We start from the raw sequence: 21,086 nt of genomic DNA, 5'->3' as shown, positions 1-21,086 counted from the left end.
TTGCGCGGGTACCCGCGGCTATCCGCGGGTTTACCCGCACTGCAGTCATCTTTCCTTATAAGCACAACGACAAGGACGCGACGTAACAACACAACGCCAGCCTGTGTTGTGTAGTTACATACATCATTGTACTTGTTACAAAGTTGTTGTTGTGTTTCGTTGTAAAAAACTGTTTTCTCAACGCAATGCGGGCGACAAGAATACGTATCCGTAACGCATGCATTGCCGTCAGCAAAGATATTTCATCTTTGAACTCCAATTGGCCATGCAATGGGAGCACGAACTGCTTCTTGAATAGGTTCATTGATTTTCAGTCCAATGTGTGGCAAAAGCACAACTGATCGAAAATTTGATCCAATTGAAAATTTTCTAATTGGACCCTTTACTTTTTTTCGACTGGGACGATTATCCGAACTGTACTACCAGCATGCTCTGGTATGATGCACCTCCTTAATTTCATCACAAGGAATATAGCGTTTTTGAAACACAGCTGTTACACCCTTGTCTTGTGGCTTACACAGTGCGACTTCCGGTATACACTTCCTTAAAACTTTTCTTTTTTGGCAAGGTAAGACGTCCTGTAATAATGCGGTTCCCAATGTTTCGCTCTACTTGGAGTTCGTCAGCCTGGCGCTGCGCCAGGCTAACGAGCTCCAAGTAGAGCGAAACAGCTGTCCCTGGCTGGGAGTGCACGATCAAATTGTAAACATATGCTCAACGTGCAGCTACAGAGCTTCGGCTATTTTTTTGCTTTATATATATATATATATATAGTGAAATAATAAGACTTGGACTACAGATTACACGAACGTTAACAAAAACTAATTTATTTAATGGGCAATTTAACACATAGATTAAAAAAAGAATGGTCGACGTTTCGACAGACAAAAAGTCCTCTCTCTCTCTTCTGTCCTGACTCTTTTTGTCTCTTTTGTCTCTTTTAGTCTCTTTTTGTCCTGATGAAGACAGTGCCACTGTCGAAACGTCGACCATTCTTTTTTTAATCTATGTGTCACATTGCCCATTAAATAAATTAGTTTTTGTTAACGTTCCTGTAATCTGTAGTCCAAGTCTTATTATTTCACTTTTATTCAACTTCATAGCCGTCTGATATATTAACCTATTTGTTCTATATATATATATGCAATACGCTACAAAATTTAGGTTCGAACGACCAGGATGTTGAATATAGATAGGGGAGAAAAGACACCAGAGACTGACGTAGGGAGTAGGGGAAAGTTATTTATTAAGCTGGCATTTAAACTAAGGGTCTGGGGAAGTCTACGTTTCGGCGGAAGCTCCGCCTTCTTCGGGACTGAGAGGAAAATCTCTGTACAAGGTCTTTTAAAAGGTTACAAAAGTGTCGTCACAGTTGGTACAATTCCACTGTGAGGCAGTCGTTAGTGAGTCATGTTCTGGAAGATTCCGGAAGGTTCCTGGGTCATCGGCCGGGGAGATTACGTGCCAGAGCCTTGGGTCGCGCTCGTTGAAAACCTGTTGTCCGGGGTGTTCTTAGAGTCATTGTGTCCAGCTGTAAAGAAAAGAAGAAAAGAGGCAGCGGGCACTCCGAGGACATACAGAAAAAAAGTTATCCGGATATGCTTCTTACAGTTGATAGCACTCCTTTATCCTCATTTATTACAGATTGGAATTTGTAGATCAAGTACCATTCGCGTTGCTCTCTGCAGCGATCGGATGTGAAATTTGACTCTAAAATAAAAAGTGCGACGTTATTAATGGAATGACCGGGTCGACTAAAATGGCGAGAAACCGGGAGGCTACCTTTTTTCGAAACATCTGATCGGTGGTTATTGAATCGAATCCTAAATGAATTTTTACTTTGACCTACATATTGCGCGGAGCATGTTGTACATTGAATGATATAAATAATGTTACTGGAGTTACAGTCAAAGTCGCCATTGATTTTAAGGGAGAAGTTGGAGTTTGTACTCTTGACCGCTGCCGTGCTTTGCATTGATTTGCATATTTGGCATCTTTTACCATTGCATGGATGGCATCCCGCCGTAGGTGTTAATGGTTTGGGAACTTTGGAGTTGACTAGTCTATCTTGGAGGTTGCGGGCACGTCTGTAGGTAACTCGTGGCTTCTCGGCAAATATTTGTCGTGTCCGTTCAGATTGCAGAAGGATGCTATGTTTGCGGTGGAGGATACTGTTAATATTACCCGCGCCTGCACCAAAGGTAAGAACAAGGTTTACGCGATCGCCCTTGGGTTCGTCGTTGCGTTTACCGAATAAGTTCCTCCGGTCTGCTTGTCGTGCTTTGGACAGGGCGTCTCTTACTAGACTGGTTGGAAAATTACGATTAACGAAGGTCTGCTCTAATTCCGCGAGGTTTTTGTTTAGAACATCGTCGTCCGAGCAGATCCTCCTGTATCGGAGTGCCTGGCTATAAGGAATGGCGAGTTTAGTATGGCGCGGGTGGCAACTGTTAAAGGAAAGATACTGCTGAGCATCAGTTGGCTTTCGGTACAGGTCAGTGGAAAAACCCTTCCCGGTTAAGGTTACTTTTACATCTAGGAAATTAACAGTCGTTGCCGAGAAGGAGTGGGTGAACTTCATTGCGGGGTGTACCAGGTTGAAATCGCGAATGAATCCTGTGAGATCTTCTTCGGAGTGTGGCCAAAGCATGAATATGTCGTCCAAGAAGCGTTTGTATAGACTAGGTTTTTTGTCGCGCACGGCTAGAAATTTTTCCTCTAGTGCACCCATGAAAATATTTGCGTACGTTGGTGCCATCTTGGTTCCCATAGCTGTGCCATTTATTTGTAGATAGTGGCGGCCGTCAAATTCGAAGTTATTATTTTTGAGGATCAAGTTGAGTAGAGTTGGTAATACAGATGGGTCAACCGCGCGATCGGAGTACTTCAGATACGCCGCCTCCCTGCTAGCACGCCATCCTCATGTGGGATGTTAGTGTAAAGGGAGGTAACGTCTAGCGTTACAAGCAAGCTTGCATTGGGTGGTTCACATTTGCTAAGTATTTCGAGGAAATGGTTGGTGTCCTTAATATATGAGGGTAATCGGGGAGGTATATCTTTATGGAGGTGGTCAACGAAGCTAGAAATTTTCTCCGTGGCGGTGCCGATTGAGGAAACTATAGGTCGCCCTGGGTTTCCTGGTTTATGGATTTTCGGTAACATGTAGAACCTGCCTGGTTTAGGGTTTTGGGGGGCTAGAAATTCATATAGGCAGGAGTCGATTATTTCACGCGCTTTTAGGGATTTTAGGGTTTTGGTGATTTCGGCAGCTATCTTATCTGTTTTATCACTGTCAAGCGGCTCATAGAACGTGTTACAGCCCAGTTGTCGGAAGCCCTCGTTAAGGTAGTCCTGTTTGTCCATCACTACGATTGCCCCTCCCTTGACTGCCCTTTTGATAATGATATCGCCACAGTTCTGTAAGTCGGAGAGGCTGCGCTGCTCAGCTGCTGTTAAATTTGGTTTAGTTTTGCGGTTAGATGAATTGTTGTATGCGTCAAGTACATCCCTTTGAACAGCCTTGATGTACATATCCAGGGCTTTGTCGCGGTTGGCATCGGGTGTGAAATCAGAAGTTGGTTTAAAGGGATTCGGATTGGAGTTAGGTTTGTCGAAAAAATATTCTTTTAGGCGCATACGTCTTGCGAAATTGTCCAAGTCAAGATGGAGTTGGTATTCATTTAGTTTAGCGTTGTTGGGGCAGAATGACAGACCCCGATTCACAAGTGAGAATTCTGAGTCGGTGAGGGTGCGGGATGACAAGTTCACAACGTTTTGTGATACAGTTACACGTTGTTGGACGGAAGAGGCCGCACCGTCCAATTCACCATCATGATCACGTTGAAGTTGGGGCAGTAATAATTGAGTAGAGGTGACCGGGTGTTTATTTACCGAGATACTTTCTGGAGGCGTTTCATTATTATCAGCTAAAATAGGTGAGCAGACTCCGTCCCTGGCAAGTTTTTTGTGTTTAGTTCTCGATACGAGCTGTTCACGGGACCTGCAAAATTTTGACAATTCTTCTTGATGGGCGTCGGATAATGTCACGACATTATCCGACGCCCATCGGGGTCTGTCATTCTGCCCCAAAAACGCTAAACTAAATGAATACCAACTCCATCTTGACTTGGACAATTTCGCAAGACGTATGCGCCTAAAAGAATATTTTTTCGACAAACCTAACTCCAATCCGAATCCCTTTAAACCAACTTCTGATTTCACACCCGATGCCAACCGCGACAAAGCCCTGGATATGTACATCAAGGCTGTTCAAAGGGATGTACTTGACGCATACAACAATTCATCTAACCGCAAAACTAAACCAAATTTAACAGCAGCTGAGCAGCGCAGCCTCTCCGACTTACAGAACTGTGGCGATATCATTATCAAAAGGGCAGTCAAGGGAGGGGCAATCGTAGTGATGGACAAACAGGACTACCTTAACGAGGGCTTCCGACAACTGGGCTGTAACACGTTCTATGAGCCGCTTGACAGTGATCCAACAGATAAGATAGCTGCCGAAATCACCAAAACCCTAAAATCCCTAAAAGCGCGTGAAATAATCGACTCCTGCCTATATGAATTTCTAGCCCCCCAAAACCCTAAACCAGGCAGGTTCTACATGTTACCGAAAATCCATAAACCAGGAAACCCAGGGCGACCTATAGTTTCCTCAATCGGCACCGCCACGGAGAAAATTTCTAGCTTCGTTGACCACCTCCTTAAAGATATACCGCCCCGATTACCCTCATATATTAAGGACACCAACCATTTCCTCGAAATACTTAGCAAATGTGAACCACCCAATGCAAGCTTGCTTGTAACGCTAGACGTTACCTCCCTTTACACTAACATCCCACATGAGGATGGCGTGCTAGCAGCGGAGGCGGCGTATCTGAAGTACTCCGATCGCGCGGTTGACCCATCTGTATTACCAACTCTACTCAACTTGATCCTCAAAAATAATAACTTCGAATTTGACGGCCGCCACTATCTACAAATAAATGGCACAGCTATGGGAACCAAGATGGCACCAACGTACGCAAATATTTTCATGGGTGCACTAGAGGAAAAATTTCTAGCCGTGCGCGACAAAAAACCTAGTCTATACAAACGCTTCTTGGACGACATATTCATGCTTTGGCCACACTCCGAAGAAGATCTCAAAGGATTCATTCGCGATTTCAACCTGGTACACCCCGCCATGAAGTTCACCCACTCCTTCTCGGCAACGACTGTTAATTTCCTAGATGTAAAAGTAACCTTAACCGAGAAGGGTTTTTCCACTGACCTGTACCGAAAGCCAACTGATGCTCAGCAGTACCTTTCCTTTAACAGTTGCCACCCGCGCCATACTAAACTCGCCATTCCTTATAGCCAGGCACTCCGATACAGGAGGATCTGCTCGGACGACGATGTTCTAAACAAAAACCTCGCGGAATTAGAGCAGACCTTCGTTAATCGTAAGTCTAGTAAGAGACGCCCTGTCCAAAGCACGACAAACAGACCGGAGGAACTTATTCGGTAAACGCAACGACGAACCCAAGGGCGACCGCGTAAACCTTGTTCTTACATTTGGTGCAGGCGCGGGTAATATTAACAGTATCCTCCACCGCCACCATAGCATCCTTCTGCAATCTGAACGGACACGACAAATATTTGCCGAGAAGCCACGAGTTACCTACAGACGTGCCCGCAACCTCCAAGATAGACTAGTCAACTCCAAAGTTCCCAAACCATTAACACCTACGGCGGGATGCCATCCATGCAATGGTAAAAGATGCCAAATATGCAAATCAATGCAAAGCACGGCAGCGGTCAAGAGTACAAACTCCAACTTCTCCCTTAAAATCAATGGCGACTTTGACTGTAACTCCAGTAACATTATTTATATCATTCAATGTACAACATGCTCCGCGCAATATGTAGGTCAAAGTAAAAATTCATTTAGGATTCGATTCAATAACCACCGATCAGATGTTTCGAAAAAAGGTAGCCTCCCGGTTTCTCGCCATTTTAGTCGACCCGGTCATTCCATTAATAACGTCGCACTTTTTATTTTAGAGTCAAATTTCACATCCGATCGCTGCAGAGAGCAACGCGAATCGTACTTGATCTACAAATTCCAATCTCTAATAAATGAGGATAAAGGAGTGCTATCAACTGTAAGAAGCATATCCGGATAACTTTTTTTCTGTATGTCCTCGGAGTGCCCGCTGCCTCTTTTCTTCTTTTCTTTACAGCTGGACACAATGACTCTAAGAACACCCCGGACAACAGGTTTTCAACGAGCGCGACCCAAGGCTCTGACACGTAATCTCCCCGGCCGATGACCCAGGAACCTTCCGGAATCTTCCAGAACATGACTCACTAACGACTGCCTCGCAGTGGAATTGTACCAACTGTGACGACACTTTTGTAACCTTTTAAAAGACCTTGTACAGAGATTTTCCTCTCAGTCCCGAAGAAGGCGGAGCTTCCGCCGAAACGTAGACTTCCCCAGACCCTTAGTTTAAATGCCAGCTTAATAAATAACTTTCCCCTACTCCCTACTTCAATCTCTGGTGTCTTTTCTCCCCTATCTCTATATATATGCAATATATATATATGTATATGCGATAGGCATGCTACTTTCACTATTCTCTCTGGGCCGGCGGCGTTCTTGGCCATATGTTGCTCAACCGTCAAGCGACTAATTACCTAAGAATCGTTGAAAAAGCTGCGAAGCTGTCCCAAAAGAGAACATCTGTTCCTTACGGTGACTTCATATCGTTACCATTTTGATAAAGAATCCGTTCGGTACATAGTCCGCGAAAAATTTGTGGAGGAACTCCTTTTTTTCTTGATGTTCTTTCTTTTCTGTTCATTGCGCATCTTCGGAGACGCGTCTTTTCTTCACCCCCAGTGTGAGAGGGTGGAGGAGCACAGTACCGCCTCATGCATCGAAGATGAGCTTTAACTTGCAGAAATAAAACAAAAGCGTGTGTATGGGGTGACTCTATCTGAACTGCCCTTACCTTGGGTTGCATTTTCTGTTTTCTGATAATATTTTTTCCAGGACGCAAGAGGCGACAGTGTGGTCTTTCTTCCTCTCACATTGGGGAAAGAAAGAAAGACGGGTCTCCGAAGATCCGAAATGAACAAAATAAAGAAAAGTCAACGTACAGGTGGACGCATCATCACAGTATCATGCGCGCAGGGAAGAATTTGAAAATATTTGAGAAGGAAGAAAACAAATGCACAAAAATATTCCGCTACGCTAAACATTTCGGGATTGCCGTTGTTTTCAAGTCATTTTCTTCAGCAAGACGCTCTAAATGTACGTGAAAGTATTGTACGCTTGCAGCAGTTGGAGATTGCCACATGTGCGCCACGAAGTCTCAGAGGCAGTCAATAAGCTCACATGACCATATGACTCTCGTTTTGCAGGATAGTGAACACGAGTGAATGCGATGACATGCATCTTGATCAATGCTACCAACATCTCATCCCTGCATATAAGTAAGGGTCACCTTTCATAATGGCTTCTCTCAGCGGATGAGTCGGTAGCGTATCCAAAGCGCCGATCCAAAGATAGCGGATTCTAAGCAGGCCGATGACGCTGGTTACTTTTTTTGGAAGGGTACAAATCGCTGAGGAACTCCGGTGTGGATGGTTTTTATATGTTGATAGTACGTCCATGGAATATCCAGTGGATTAAAATGGATATCTATTACACGTGCACAATATCCAGGACTACACGTCTTATGGATGTTCATAAGACGTTTCTGGTTATCTGGGAAGATTCAAAGCAGGCCGATGACGATGGTAAGTTCTTTGGAAGGGCACAAGTTGCTGAAGAACGCAGTCTTCCACGACTGACATTAAATCTGGTGTCTCATGTGCCGAGATTTCGGCACATGAAAAAAGCAAAAAAAAAAGTAACGTGTGGACAACGTTAATCCACAGACGCGACCGTCTTCGCGTCGCTCGTGATCGCACTTGTCTGGCGACAAAAAATTTCGAACTATGATTATGATCACGATTACTTACCTTCGCAATGGGACAGTTGGCCTCCATGAAGGGGGAAGGTGCTTACATTAACGTATAAACTACGTGTTTTCTACACTGCGCGTAAGCAATACCGTTCGAAGGTAGACATGGAATGATGGGAATGATGGCATGTAGTCTTGAGTCGGAGTGCCAACATGAAAGGAAGGCTGCTGAATAGCCGCATTGTTTTCATAAAAACTCAGGGCAACAGATGTTGCCTGTCCCAGTCGCAGAGCCCACTGGTGCCCTTGCCTGATGCCCCTCAACGGAGAGCAGAGCATAGACGCTTAGCACGAAGACGCAAATACGGCTCGCATTTACAACTACTAAGAAGTCAGAACAATGTCTCTCAATGGTGATTAGCTCCGAGAGTGTTGAAGATGGCCATCTTAGTTCCTGTTTTGGGACAGCTCTTTTCCAATAGCGTACCTACTCTGCCTGTACGAAAATTTCTGGAAGCTAATTTGTTTATTTACAGGGACGACTTGAATAGAAGTCTATGCTACACAACGACAGACACGCAAAATGCGCCTACATTTTCAGGAGTAGTAGGATTCAACGTAGATAATTTCTGTAAGGCGAGCGCTCTTATAGATGGACTAACAGCGGTAAGCATCACTACGGGAAAAAATCATATATTTCGTATTTTCGTGTTGTTTAAATTGTTGAAATGTAAACGAGGTCGTAGCGCTGGGAAGTAATAGAACGCTTGTTTTTTTCGATTGTGCGAACTTTTTTCTGCGAAAATACTTTGTTTTGAATTTTCCGGTAACTGCATTTCCAAGGAAATTGTTTCGCGCGTGATGAAAAGAAGATACGAGGATTGACGGCATTAACGTTTAATAGCGATGGATCGTATTAATGATTGATTAGTATTGTGCGAGCTCCAAGCGTCTCAGCAGCAGACTATTAGTGATGAGGTACTCTGGTACTACAGACGGACCGCTTCTTGATAGAACCAAAGAATAGATCCGATACTCAGGTTTAAGGAAACCCAGTGTTGCAAACCTAGTGGAGTTATTGCCGTGGTGTCCTTCTTCACATATGATTAGTGATACTCCCAAGCAGCACGCCAATATTGGTCCAATATTGGCCCAATGTGGGCTGCCAATATGGGGGTGCACATATTGGCAAGCCCGTTTTGCGCCAATATTGCCAATATTTCTGTAATATCACCAACGGGGAGTTCGTGTAATAATAAAGAATTATCCTGTATAATATTCACCACCGATAATACTTTTCTCTGATCTTTGCTTTTTTATTTCTGCGGATCTAATTGATCCACGTTGCACATGATTGCAAAAAAAGCAGACAAAACACGGCATCGCCCAAAAAGAACGAACAACTACGCCCGCCTTGCTGAAGGCCACAAGCAATCCCACGCAGCTGCCAATGCCAAAGATCCCTCAGAAGCCTTCATTGGGATCGCAATATTCTGTGAACTAAAAATTTCCCACCCGCTCCGAGACTACAAAGGAGCGAAACACTTTCGTGACGGTGACGGACATACGCCAGAGCAATTCACACGGCTTGCAGCAACTTGAAAGCACCTAATTTTACAGAAGAGCCATCCCTTCCTATCAGACATTGTGTTTTTTACTTAAAGGATAGCGAAGGAAGATGGCGGCTATTTCCAGAACGGGGAATGTTGAGTTGTCGAATTCTAGCGAACGTGACATTGGGATTGCCAAGTACGTTGACAGTTTCGAACATGTGTATCATCTGCGGGAAGTTGTTGGATGTAACGATGTCCTGAATTGGGTATTTCACACGGTTCAACGTTCAATCTTGACGTGCTGCTTGGGCATTTGTGCAACACGGGTACGTACAATTTTCTATATTTTGAGTCAATATGGGGTGTACGCGGGCAATATGGGGCCCATATCGCCAGGATTTTTCCAATATTGGCTCAAAGTGGGCATTATGGGGCCTGTATTGTCCATTTTCATCCAATATGGGAAAACTCTTGGCGAAACAGGCCCCATACTGGACCCGTATCGCCAATGACCAGCCAATATGGGCCCAATATTGTGTGCTGCTTGGGTCCACTGACACAATGAATACGTCACTCACAAAGCAAGTCGTCTACCTCAGGCGGATCCTTCGCCTCGCAACCAGAGAAACAAAACTCCTGGCATGTATACATCATTTTTCTCAACACAACTGTATCTGTGCTATTTCGGATCTCAACACTAAACAGTACATTATTTACTACACCTGAAGGCACTTCAGGAAAAGCACGCTTCACCGGAGTACTACCGGTTTCAGCTATAACAACACTCTGAAAGATGTGTCCTTCATGTGCGTTTGATAGGAGCCCCGAAAGTGGAGAATACGAGGCCTCTGCTTAGACACCACGTTAGGAAACACGCGTGACGCAACATTAAGCACGGTGTCAAAGCATAGACATCATTTTGAGGTCATGTCGTTTTAGCGCTTGTCGACATATTCCGATTGGCTTCATGCCAGAAGACGAACGTATTTTGGCAACGTCAATGCTTCTTCCGAGACATAGTAGCAGATTTCCCCTCAGCTTAAGCCAATCGCATCGACTCAGTGTGTAATAGTAGGTCGCCATCGCATCATTGAAAGTGGTCAACAGTAGGAGACCTCATGTAGAAAACTGAGTGTTTAGTGCGAGATTATCGGATGAATATAACTACCGAGGTCGAAAGACGCCCGGAACAGTGCACAAAAAGAGTAAACGGACTATTTACAAACGATTTTCGAGCGGATCACGGGTGCGGCCATATTTATGGTCACGTGTAGGTTGACATTTGCTGTGACGTGCGACCAGGACCTGTCCTAAATGCATTGCCTTCTCCCAGCACGTTTTCGTCTATGGAGCAACATTGGACGCTGCAACTGTGCCGTCGAGACAGGGGAATTTCCTTGCGTGTCAGGCCGACTTCGGCGAGAACCGTCCTTATATCCATGCCGAAAGTAGAATACTCTTTTAAACGCCACACAACTGTGCCACAAAAGGTGCCGAGTAATAAAGACTCATAGCCGTAGGGATGATCACATGCATTTGATTTCAGGCTTGATCCGAAGCACGCAATTGGCGCCAGGCGCTGCGTCAAGTCCTGGCGCTAGCGTGAAGTAAACTAAAAATAAAACGTTATAGTTCAGTCCAAACCCGGGCCCCGTTAAAATTCATCTAATGCTGTTGATTCTGAAACTTTACTGAAAATGCTCATGGGTGTCATTTTCATGTGTGATGTGTGACAATGATATGGTGAGTGATGAATACACGTCTCGTCTGTCACCGTTCTAGGGCAAAGGCTCTACAGTGAGCAAATCGTGTACCACGCAGTGTGGGGTTTCGGGACACTCGTATGACACCAACTTCTTTGGTCCATGCAAGGCTCCGCAGACTGTAAGTGCATAGGGCAGAGTCAACACTATCTAGATGGATAAAGCCTTGTCACCCGTGGATGTGGCGTAGCCAATCAGAACAGTGTTTTTCACGGCGGTAGCAAATCCCGGTCGAACCTTCAGCTTCACCGGTCCTGGGGAGCGTCTCCACTCTTTTTTCCAAATTGGATTATGGATGTGCTGTGTACGTTTCAGCACGGCCATCAACACTTAAAATCCTGGGTCCAGTAGGTCTCCAAGGACTACGTTTAGTTTTCAGAGCTTCGCCAATACAATGGCTGTACATATAATCAAATCAGTGGTCTTTAGAGCAACACAGGTTTTACCTGGCTCCTTCATATGCATTAAGAATCAACATATCAATGTGTGAAAGGCACACCGTTCAGACAGCATTTCTTGAACAGGCATTCAGCTGTGTCTTCTTTTAGCGTTCGAATGTCACAACCAGTTCATCACTATGGCTTTCCAGAGTACAACTCTATCATCCTTGAGTCAAGTAAAAAACTCATCCATGGCAGCGCCTCCAAACATGTACCTCTCCAGATACAACAAACGTGAAACTGTGAAACACAATACTGCAACAGGAATTTGAGGTGCGAAAGGATAGCTTTGGCAGCACATAGAGTACACTGATGGTTCAAAGGGTGTTTCCGAGGTATCATGCGCTATGGTCACTGGCACTGTTACAAGGTCACATCGTGTGAAGGTCACCATGTCTGTCTTCACAGCAGAAGTGTATGCCATAATTTTAGCCCTTAATTATATCTTACAAAATCGTATTAAATCATCAGTCATATACGCAGATTCTTTGACTCATTACAGACTATATGTAGCATTCATTGCACAAAAGACCCCATTGTCTATCGTGCAAGGAACCTAGCAAGCACACAGTTTATCGGTTACTTTTCTGCTGGGTACCCTGCCATGTTGGGATACCAGAAAATGAAAAGGCCGATCGAGCAGCTGCTGCTGCCCTAACATGCGACATAACGCCCTTTGACATTCCATCAAAAGATGTCGGGCTATATGTTTAAAAAGCAGCAGACACTGGCAGAGCTTTTGGAACCAACAGACAAGCAACAAATTACGCACTATAAAACCTATTCCTCCATCTGCATCCAATCAACTGTATGAGGTGCTATCCTGTCGGCTCCGCCTGGGACACACCTATTTAACACATGAATATCTCTTACGGGAAGTAGACTGTCCTGAATGCAGTGACTGTGGGGAACAACTCTCAATCTTTCACATCCTCATTGTATGCCCAGCCTACCAGCATCTCCGTGAACGTCATTTTGTTTCGTGCAATAGAAACTTCTTGCCACTGCGCACCCGGCTCTTCAGCTCGGCAATGAAAGTTTTGTACCCTTTGAAAAGGTATACATGTTTTTTTAGAGATACCGAGTTTTTAAAGGATCTGTGATTTTAATTACTAACCCAGCACTTAGCACTGGTTTAGTAAGCACAAAAATTGTACCTAGGTAAAACTTAATAACGCCACTAATGCGCCACAAAAAAAAAATCAAATCAAATCAAAGCTTTTAGCTGTCGTAGCCACATAGATGAACCACTGCCGTCCAGGCGTAGTAAACAGGAAAACTTCAAAATAAAGCTCAAAACTGTCCCATATTTCTATCGTCAGTAACTTTGTGGAAAGTGTTCTTTTTATCTACAGATTCGTGTCTATAGGTTTTCGGAGTTATTGGATTCGTAACAGGGCGCACCGCAATCAGACGAAGTCAGGCTTTGTGTCCACGTAGAGAAGGAGGGAGAGGAGGTAATAAGCAGACCTTCTGTATCTAGGTGGCGTTGGCAGAGGCCGCAATGTGAAAATGTTGGAAGAGCGCAATACAGCATAACCGGCGCGGATTGTTTCCCGGTGCCATTGTTATATGGCGTCTAGTTCCTCTACACCGTTGTCGTCATTAGCGATGCGACGCCTTAGCACCATGTGCGGAACACATGGATTACATATGATCAGTGTTCTCTTGCTGGGTGATAACAATCGTGCCGTTCGTACGAATACGCTGCTGTCTTTTTTGGGTGTTGTCCTGTCAAAATTCCAGAACGCTTTTAGAAAAACAGAACAAAGTTATTTTATGTGCCGCTAAACATACGAGAGAATGACGTTGGGACGGATTGCACACTTGCAATACAGGGCGATATTAGCGACACTTCCCCGTTAACGGCTCAAACTTCGCAATATGGGGTCCCTATTGCCAAGTCTAATCCAATACGGGGAAACTCCTGGCAAAACCTTATGTGCTGCTGCCGACACTCCCGACATCGGCCTAACATACGCTTGCAACACCGCTCAGAGTTGGGCCGATGTCGGGTCAGGATATTGGCCCGATATCATTTGGACATGCTGCCGATGAAATTTCGACATGCTACCGATTTGTGACCGATGTTGCGCCAACATAATTTTGTATTTTTATTCGTGTGCTGGCCATCGTAGGGATGAAAACAACGTTAGACTGGTTTGCGAGGAAACTACGTTTTATGTCTACCATTGTTTATTACTCGTTTTATTTTCTCATGGTTTTCTTGTATTTCCCACGGAATGAGCGCGGTATTACCAAAAGCAAGACGAAAAAAAGTTCGAAAGCTCCTTAAAAAACGAAGCGCAAGAAGCTTTCAAAAGGTACCGGCATTTCTTTCGAAACAAAAACATACTATATATTTCATGTCTTACGAGCTTCCGCAAATTCGAGAGCCCTGCTCGTCTCAGAATCAAAATGGTGGAGGTGACGTGTCTGATTTTAGTTCGCTCACGCATACAAACAAGGCTCGAATGAGGTATTGCTTCAAATATTAACTCGACATCAACGTAACGAATGTGTTTCCTACTTGCTTTTGGCGCGGGACACCAAGTAGGTCGATGGAAAGCCAGTGTCTGCGTTATGTCGTTTGTTTCGGTCAACATCTAGCCGACGATGCCAACTTCAGTGGGATGTTGGTCGCAAGTTGGCAGTGTCGGCGTCTTGTCTCTCGTTTCTGTGATCATCAAGCCGACATTGTCAATCTCTGTGAGATATCAATCGCACGTTGACATTGTCAGCGTCGTCTCGCTGGTGTCGGTCAACATCAAGCCGACATTGCCAACTTCAAACTTATATCGGTCGCAAGTTGGCACTGTCGGCTACATGTAGCTTGTTTCGGTCAACACCGAGCCGACATTGCCAACTTCAGCGTGATATCGGTCGCAAGTTGGCAGTTTCGGCTAGATGTCGCGTTTTTTCCATCAACATCGAGCCGACATTGCCAACTTCTGTCGTATATCGGTCACAGGTTGGCAGTGTCAGGGATATGTTGGGCCGACATGCCCAACTTGCTGCCGATATCGGCCCGATGTCGTGTGCTGTCTTGGTTGGTGGTGTGCTGAAAACTGTTCTGGACCATGTCGAACAGTGGGAACACATGTCAGAACGCTTTTTCAGTACAGTCCGGTACACACAATACATCGACGCTGTGCCAGAATATTTTCGCAATACCCCAATACCCCACTATACACCCCCACACATACCCCAATTTAAGCAGGGTACATTTGCTCCGATGTGAACCCAATACGAAGTTTTACATTAAACGGGGTAGCAGGGTGTAAATATGTAGCACGAATACGGAAGCTTACTATGCGAGATATCACGGCCATGGCCACGGCAGACGTCTACGGATGACGTATCGTCATGCAGCGTAGGGTTACGTAGCGTAGCGTCGTAACGAAAACAAATGCGATGATCGATACCCTATCTGTTCTCATATCAGGGGTTGGTGCCGAACTTTGTATGATTATAGGAAGGCAGTTGCCTCAGGACAGAAGCCGCCGATATTTCGAACAGAGACTGTTCTTCTTCTGGGCACCGTCCTCATCATTGGCATGGTATTTAAAGGGTTAGGTGTGACGTGTTTAAAGGTTCATGCGAATTGTGGGTCAACAGCCCGGAGGGAAGAAAGGTTCCGTACGGAACACGTCACATCTAACCCTTTAAATACCATGCCAATGATGAGGACGGTGCCCAGAAGAAGAACAGTCTCTGTTCAAAATATCGGCGGCTTCTGTCCTGAGGCAACTCCCTTCCTACATTCCACCGGTTCGCTGGATTTCTACCCATCTTTGTATGATTATGTATCTATCAAACGATGGGGCACAGAAAATGTTTTTCTGTAAAACAGAAAAAAATTTCCTTGGTACCCTTGAGTGTGCTATGAACTGATCCAAATGAACGAGAGCGACACAAAACTGATTAACATTTCGTTATTGCCTTTCAGCCCGGACAAGCATGCTTCGACGACGACGATGCGGTACGTGCACGTTTATCTTCTAATTGGACAACCAACTTTATTAGCTACGCCATGACTAGATAGATTGACAGAAAGCACCAGAATCTTTCGTGAAAACTGGCTGCATCATTCGACATTCCGTCAAACACTCTTGAATGCTTTATGCTGGCACTATAGGACATTGATCCCAAATTTTTAATCAAAGCCCCAAAAACAATCCAAACGACGCACGCTTAGACACAGGCAGACACGACGCAGACACCTAGCTTCTTTATGTCTAGAGAGAAGTGCCCGTTTCATCTCTGATGACACAGCTTGCAGCTCACGCACCCGTTTCAAGCGTCTGAAAAACGTCGTCCCTTCCAGAGCTCGCTCTGTCCTTCAATCGTCATTCGACTAGTATACCTTCAACTCATATCTAAATATAGAGGTGATGGACATGTAACACAACCCTCAGGATAGCCTAAAATGTCTTGCACTCGTCCGCTACCAATCTCCTGGATCTGTCAACGCGGCTGTCATACGCTAATATGGCAAATACTCGAGCCCTGACTTCGACCTGTTTTGGATCAAACCTCCAGGACGAGAGGGCACTGAAACATCAAGAGAGTCACCACGTCGATAGTCACCACGTAGTTGATACTGAGACAGTTACTGAGTTGACTGAGATCAAGTTGATAGGATGATCTCACAATCACAACTTAGCACGCAGACGCTTCATGGACAGACCGCCGTTCTTTCATCACGCCATCCAAGATACTGCAGGCACCTGTGAAAATAAACAGTAAATACTTGAAACAAGTACACTGATGAACAATTTGTGCGCGTGTGTATTTGTGTGTGTGCGTGTGACCACTGTCAGTGTCTCAAACAACTGAACTACGCATGCACTATTTACACACGCAATTTCTGCTACAAAATTCTGCTACCCCAGGGAACGGGTTCACTCCAAAAATCGAAGTACGATTAATTAATGCATCACTGATGCGGCGGAATGCCGGTATTGAATGAGGAAGGGAGCGGAGAGGTTTTTCTCCGGCGCTACGCACATCCATCAGACTGTCACGATTTTCCAACTCGGGAGTTGTAATGCTAAAACATAAAATGGTATTGTACTTTGTTTCGTGTTGAAAGATAGAATAAATTAATTAATTAGCATAGTAAGTGCGAATTTAGGGGTAGTTCCTTCGTTAGTCCCACTTAGTTCGCACTTAGTATTCCAGTTTGTCCTTCAGTTATTTTATTATTTTATTTATGAATTATATATTTTCGATTCTTTAACTTTATTAACGCCTTTCTAGTACTCGAAATCATTACAAACTTTCGACCACCTTAGCAACAGAAAAATCGTACGACAGCCACGGTTATCGGTTCTACATCTGTGGCTCTAAGCGGGTCTGTCTCCAATCCACGTAGCACCTATGTCGTGTTACTCTCCGTTGGGGAGCCGAGTGGCGTGAGGAAATTTATCGCATTAAGTTGTCAGTTGCAACGCATTCGCAAAATCAACAAGCACAATTACCTGAAGCTCTGCTGTTACATACTAAACACGGACAAAGGGAACGAAGTGGGGAAGAAAATTGTAAAAAAAAAGAATATAGCTCTGACTGCTTAGGTTTCCTACGGTTGCGAGCCTTGCCAGAGACAACGATATTCCACGATCCACTTTTCCGGTACCCTCTGCATTAAAGCTTCACAGCTGGTTTGAGTCCTGTGTTGTCCTCTTCGTATTCTGTTTCTCAAATTCAACGAAATGTACCTCTTTGATTAATATCCCTGGAACGTCTCTACCTGGTCACGAAAGTCCTGAATATCCGGATATCTTTGTGACATGTAGGGGATATCCCACAAAGCCATTTACCTTGTGATTCTACCCAGTAAACAACACATGTCTCAGCACATGTCTGTGTACAGAATATCACGCTCTGGATGTTTGCATTCCGATGTATAAAGCGCAGTTCATATATCTGGGGAAGCTCCTGGACTATCCAAGAGACCAGGATATGAACACTCATTGAACGTCGCTCGAATATCACGGGATGTCGTCTTAGATATACGGATCTGTAGGATGTTTATACAATCTTTTTTTTTACTGTAAGTCTTATTTTACTGTGTAGTATTTCGATAGCGTTGGGAGCAAGCAAACATACATTGTCTGAGCGTCCGATACAGCGTGAATAAATAGTATTCGCGTGTTGCTCTCTTTGCAAAGCATTTACGTAGCATCCTTAAAGAACAGATGAATGGCCTTACAGCTCTACGTAGCAGGTAATCACAGCAGAGCTGACATCCTGAATTAAAAACACAGTATTTGACAGGAAATTATGTCGGAATTATTGTTGGCATGGCATTGACTCAATGCAGGTGTAGCGAAATTGCAAAGGCACATCCATCCTCGTCACCGCTACAAAGTTTTTACGCCCCTCTATAATTAGCGCGATTTCGCTGAAACGACGTTGCAACGCTTCGTTTCATTCTGCGGTTACGACCGATTGTCATCAAGCAAGATGGTGACTCATTACAGCAGGTATAAGCAGAGTTCCAGTGCATATTACAGTGGCATTGCCAGATATGTTGTTTCGAGCAATGTGTATAGTCTGCGGGAAGTTATTGAATGTAACGACGCGCTGAGTAGGGCACTTCACACGCTTCGAATTTCGATATTCCGTGCGACTTCGCCATTTGGAACAGGTACCAATACGGGTTCGTCCCATTATCTGCATTTTCATTATTAGGGGGTTCGCATGAGCTATATGGGCATGAGTAATATCTTGCTGACATTTTCCCCATATTGGTTGAATTTTTGCAATATGAGCCCACATTGCCGACATTTTCCCCATTACTGCTCACACTTGGCAATATGGAGCATAGACAAAATGGCGTAAATGCAGGCTAGCTGGTGAATAAATTCCATGATAGGCAAGCCTGAGCGATGCGCAAGACACGTAAACAAACACAAACACGAGGGCTCAAAACCAGCAAGACGTTTAATAGATAATAACGAACTTCATGAACACGTAGACGATGCGTGGGAAGACCGAGAGAGGGGGAATAGGAATTGAGGACAAAGTGAGTTGAAGGAAGGTTAGAAGAGCCGCTTGAAGGCCGGGTGGATACATACAGACGGCACACTAATACAATTGCCCACACTCTGTATGGCCAATGCGTCTCTCAAAAGACGTTTTCGCCTGTCTGGTTCCCACGCCAGCACCGCTGTCTGCGACCATAGGGGTTGACAATTATTACAGAGCCTTAGGTGGCCCGACAAATTTGAATCTGGGCTGTTTTTATGCTGGCCCAACCTTTGGTTAAAACCTTGAGACGTTTGACCTATGTATACAAAGCCACAAGCTAACGGAATTCTATACACAACATTTTTTGCACGTGGAACAAATTTGATGGTTCTGTGTTCAGCATTACATCCAGGCTCTGGTTTCGAAAAAGGCGTTAAACGATCTAACCTGAAGTTGTTCCTAAAGAGGAGACGGACCCCCATCTCATTCGACATAGCCTTCAAATTATGTGATATCTTGTGGTAGTACGGACCTACTGCCATGTTTTCGTTTTTCTCTTTTTCTTCCGTTAAACCTTTCGGGCGAGCATGAAACTGTGCAAGTAAATTGTGCTGGATTAGCTTAAACTCATATCCTGCTCTTTGTAACTTGGCGGTCTGTAGCTTGAATGCACTGAACACAAAATTTAAGCAAGACTTGGTCAGGGCACTGGTTATCAAGGAATTTATCAAACTATTTTTCACCAACTTAGAATGGCAACTCCTTCTAGGCAGAAAGGTTTTTTTAGTTGAAGCATCATAGTGCCAGCATAACCCACCTTTGAAGTGTAATGTCAAATCTAAAACCTTCAATTTCCCGTCGGCAGGATGCTCTTCCGTAAATGTTAATTTGGGGGACGATTCACGAGCCACACGTTGCAGTTCTACCAAGCAGGATCGGGAACGAGACATAAATATCAGACCATCAACGTATCTAGCCACCAAAACAGCGTCAGGCAAAGACGAATTTACAAAAGCACGTAAATGAAAGTCGAGGCAGCCTAAATAGATTTCAGATAGGAATGGTGCAAACAGACGAACCTGTGAAAACACAATCCTTTTGGGTGTATAAAACGCCATCTATAAGTTACATTAAATTCAAGTACAAATTCAGCAATTCCAAAAATCACTTATAGCTATGCCAGCGAGACTGGAAACGTACCAAAAAAAGATCCAAAACGCGTTTCACAGCAAAGGTTTTTTAGAGAATAGTACAGATCTTTGACATCCAACGATATCGGGAACATTTCAGAACCATGAAATGGCAAAAGCATTTTGACAAATTCTTCGGAGTTTCTCAGAGATAAGGGGTTGGGTACATTTAAAACTGACAATGATTTCTGGATGAACGCTGATACGAACTTCTGCCAAGTGCTATTTTCATTAAGTACAATTCTAAGGGGTAGATTGGGTTTATGGTCCTTCAATAAAAATTTTGAAGAGAACGCGCAAGACGCAGTTCCTTTGATATTTTACCAAGGTTGACATTTCGTTTTCATTCAAAATATTCGAAACATCCCTTTTCAATGTTCGAAGGTTCCCAATGAAAGGCACTAACAGCTCGTCAATCGCATCCGATCGCTTTTTTAAGAACTCTTCTCTCGGGAGAACACCAAAACGGCCAGATTTGTCAGTTTGAAGCAAGACGAGGTTTTAGCCTGCAACTCTTCCTGTGCCGCGACCACAGAACGGGATTTTGACACAGTAGCCGGGACCCGTGCATTGGGAAAGCTTGGCAATCGAATTTTCAATGAAAGCATGTGTTTGGGAACCACATTGCAGAAGCTATGAGGTCCACGTCGGAGATGAAATCGAACTTTGAAGGTTTCACATTAGAGGCCATACCAGTCGGGGAAACTCCGATTCACGATTTTCTCGATTCTAGATGGTGCCACGGTCGCGTCCTTATCACGCCGTTCGCCTCCGACTGCGAAATAATCCCCATTGTGCGTGGTTCACGTCGCGAGTTTAAGGCGGCGCGCACCCTTTGCGCTCTTTGTCGAGAGGTAAAGTGTCGGACTTTGACACGAAAGGTCCGCAGTTCGATCGAGACATTCACGTCTTTTTGCGTGTCTCCTATTGCTATATGAGTACTTTATTTTGTTGTTGTTGTTGTGTTTGTTGTCTGTAATTTTTAGTTGCTCTTCGTATTGTTTTACTAGTGCATACTTACTGTATGCCGACGTACAAGTGTGATCGGATATACGGATGACAATATGGGCAGTACACACACAGATGGTATTATAAACGAATGTTGCCAGCAGTGAGTCTGAGGACAAGGCGATTCCCAATTAAGAAATGAGGAAATGGCCAAGGAAAGGTATCTTCATATGCTATCAAAGCT

The 21,086-nt window shown here is 44.4% G+C and overlaps 1 protein-coding gene across 1 annotated transcript in view; it reads left to right on the top strand.

The window, feature by feature from the left end:
* LOC135375968 (uncharacterized) overlaps positions 1 to 17,025 on the top strand; it is a 65,902-nt gene extending 48,877 nt beyond the window's left edge. The window contains exons 11-14 of the mRNA XM_064608604.1: positions 7,429 to 7,500; positions 8,510 to 8,639; positions 11,309 to 11,410; positions 15,679 to 17,025. Of these exons, the coding sequence (XP_064464674.1) occupies positions 7,429 to 7,500; positions 8,510 to 8,639; positions 11,309 to 11,410; positions 15,679 to 15,774 (400 nt within the window). The 3' untranslated portion in view covers positions 15,775 to 17,025. The remainder of the gene's footprint in view (positions 1 to 7,428; positions 7,501 to 8,509; positions 8,640 to 11,308; positions 11,411 to 15,678) is intronic.
* The last annotated feature ends 4,061 nt before the right edge of the window (positions 17,026 to 21,086 follow it).

Source organism: Ornithodoros turicata, unplaced genomic scaffold (genome assembly GCF_037126465.1).
Source record: "Ornithodoros turicata isolate Travis unplaced genomic scaffold, ASM3712646v1 ctg00000961.1, whole genome shotgun sequence".
In the NCBI taxonomy this organism is placed as follows: Eukaryota; Metazoa; Arthropoda; class Arachnida; order Ixodida; family Argasidae; genus Ornithodoros; species Ornithodoros turicata.
Note: the sequence above shows the minus strand (reverse complement) of the source record. Positions and strands in the feature narration are given on the sequence as shown.